Raw genomic sequence first — 2,581 nt, forward strand, 5'->3', positions numbered from 1 at the left:
CTGAGTGTATCCTCCACAGTAAACCAGCGATCTGGGAGGGAATGTTCTCTGAGCCGCTCCAGTAAATTCATGAAACCCGGGAGAGGTCATGGGGACCTTTACCTAGAGCCGGTCGGTCAGAAGCACAGGTGACAACCTAGACACGACTGGCATCTGAAGTGCTGGGGGCAGTGTCGTGGGACTGAGGCCTGAACCTGTGGGGTCTGCCGCCATAGTAGAGGACATGGTGTCAGGAGTGACAGAACTGCAGGACACCCGCTGGTGTCTAAGAATTGCTTGGATGTGCGGGAAAACCCCCGCATGCTGGAGTTGGGTGCAGAACCCTTAGGGTGGGGTTCCTTCGTGCCCACGTCTCTGCTCGCTCGTCTGCATGGCAGTTACAGCGATGGGGGAGTGGGTGCAGCCTCGTCCCTGTAGACACCAGGCTGGAAAGGCCCAGCTCAGTTTTCATGCATCCGGCGGTTTTAAAACAGCCTTGAGCGCCTGCTTCCCGACAGCTGCCACTTCAAAGCTGGGCTCGAAGCCCCACTCCACTCCCCTCCCCGCTCGGTGGGGACTTCCTGGCCTGGGCTGCAGGGCCGTGGGGTACTCACATCGCAGCCACGCACAGCGTCCACGGCCAGCAGGTCGTTGCCGTGACGCAGCTGGGAACGGACCACATCCTGGGCGGCCCGCAGCTCAGCCAGCTCTGGCTCACAGGCGGGCCAGCGCCCAGCCTCCCTGAGCAGGTCCTCCAGCAGCAACGCGTACTTGCCCATGCGCTGCACCGGCTTCAGTAGGTATGACGCCAGGTCCATCTTGTCACCCAGCGCCCGCTGCTTGTCCTGCAAGGCCGGGGCCAGGGTCAGCGGGGCGAGGGTCGGCAGGGGTGCGGCCAGGCCAGGGGTGAGGGTCAGGGGGGTGAGGGTCAGCGGGCGAGGGTCGGCGGGGGCCAGACCAGGGGCATGGCAGGCTGGGCTGGGGGTGACCTTGAAGACGTGGCTATAGCTGCAGAGCAGGGCGTCGGACCGGGGCTTGTTCTCACTGTAGAGCGCGTACATCCCAAACTGCTCCTCCTGCAAAGGGGGCTCTGGTCACATCAGTCCTACCACGGCTCTCACTGTGGCAGCGAAGAAATGACACAGCACTGAGTTAAGGCCTCCTCAGCTTCCCCTCATGGTGGTGCTCTTGGGGGCATCGCCAGGGGTCCCCACCGGTCACAAGTCAGTTTGGGGGAAGTGGTGTGAGGCCCACTCACAGGGCAGGCCTGGGAGAGGCGTGGGGAGCACTGATATTTTAATTCATGGTCAAGAACCAAAGTTGTCTGAATGCTTAAAATCCTCACACTCACTCTGACATGAAACAACACAGCAGGTGCAACTGAAAGAAAAGCTGAAAAGACAGAACTGGGATTTCTGTCACGCAGTGTTTTCTTGTGATTAATTTTAATGATACTGAGGCAAATGGGACACCTGCCCACAGCATGAGCCCCTGGGTGCCCAGTGTCCACAGCAGTGCTTGGTGGCACTGTGACAGGCATCTCCTTTTCATAGTGAATTAGGGATCCTATTAGAGACCCTGACAGGGAGGGTGTTGAGGCTGAGCGAAGAGAGGGCAGCTCCTCGAGCTAGACGGTGCCTCCCAAGTGCCGCTGCCAGGTCCCACAGGCTCTCCGCGGCCGCCGGGAGCGGAAGCCGGGTGGGCCGTAGGCAAACCGATTTGGGGAGCTGCTTTTGGCCCCTGGGCTCGCAGGGGAGGGAGTGGGTGGTCCCCGGACACAGCAGCGTGATGATGTCGGCAAAGCCCCAGCGCCCTTGGACTCTCAACAGGGCTGCAGGCTGGTGACCCGAGTAGAGCGTAGGTGCTACAGAACCTACGTACGGGCTTGTCTGTCCTGGGCACCCGTGTGTTGACGGCTCTGAAGGTGCTGCTGGGACACGCTCCCTGATCTTGGACCACAGGCTCCCAGGGGCCACTCCAGACTCGCCTCCACAGTGAGCTGGGCTGCTGTCACCTCCGCCCACCACACCAGGGACTCACGTGTCTCAGGAACCCGCGGCCCACGGCCAGGGGTTGCTGCCGGCAGTGCTCCAGCTCCGGGAGAAAGTGCTGGCAGTGGAAGCTGTGCAGCTGTTCCCAGTTCCCGAAGATGGTGCCACGCTCCCCCCGTAGGCTGGGCGGCAGGTCCGCCCTCTCCATCTCTGGAAAATAGTTGTCGATGACGTAGCCTAAGGACCTGACATATTCCCTCTCTGTGGAGATCATCTCGGCCATGATGTGCTGCAGGCGGCTGCTGGAAGACAGAGAGCGCGAGGACGCTGAGGGACACATGAGGACACGCACACGTGGACTGACATGCACGAGCACCCAACACCCTGAGCGTCTCCCTCAGGGCGACCTGGGGCTGCTCCTGATACAGAGGACGGAGAAAGGTGACAGATGCAGGGGAGGGACGTGTGTCAGAACAGTGTCCATGAATCCCTTTGGAAATGGAAAAGCAGACACCAGGAGGCTCTCCATCCACAGCGAGTCTGAGGGTTCTCACGTCCACACAGCCGGACCCCAGCGCCCTGCAGTGAGGGTGATGCTCGGGGGGGGGGGG

At 61.3% G+C, this 2,581-nt stretch overlaps 1 protein-coding gene across 1 annotated transcript in view; it reads right to left on the reverse strand.

Annotated features, from left to right (window-relative positions):
* Window positions 1-2,581, reverse strand: part of PLEKHG4B (pleckstrin homology and RhoGEF domain containing G4B) — an 81,928-nt gene that overhangs the window by 5,778 nt on the left and 73,569 nt on the right. Inside the window, exons 15-17 of the mRNA XM_019624356.1 lie at window positions 2,020-2,272; window positions 969-1,055; window positions 590-824 (exon numbers count right to left, since the gene is read on the reverse strand). Of these exons, the coding sequence (XP_019479901.1) occupies window positions 590-824; window positions 969-1,055; window positions 2,020-2,272 (575 nt within the window). The remainder of the gene's footprint in view (window positions 1-589; window positions 825-968; window positions 1,056-2,019; window positions 2,273-2,581) is intronic.

The sequence above is a fragment of the Hipposideros armiger genome, unplaced genomic scaffold (genome assembly GCF_001890085.2).
Source record: "Hipposideros armiger isolate ML-2016 unplaced genomic scaffold, ASM189008v1 scaffold_585, whole genome shotgun sequence".
In the NCBI taxonomy this organism is placed as follows: domain Eukaryota; kingdom Metazoa; phylum Chordata; class Mammalia; order Chiroptera; family Hipposideridae; genus Hipposideros; species Hipposideros armiger.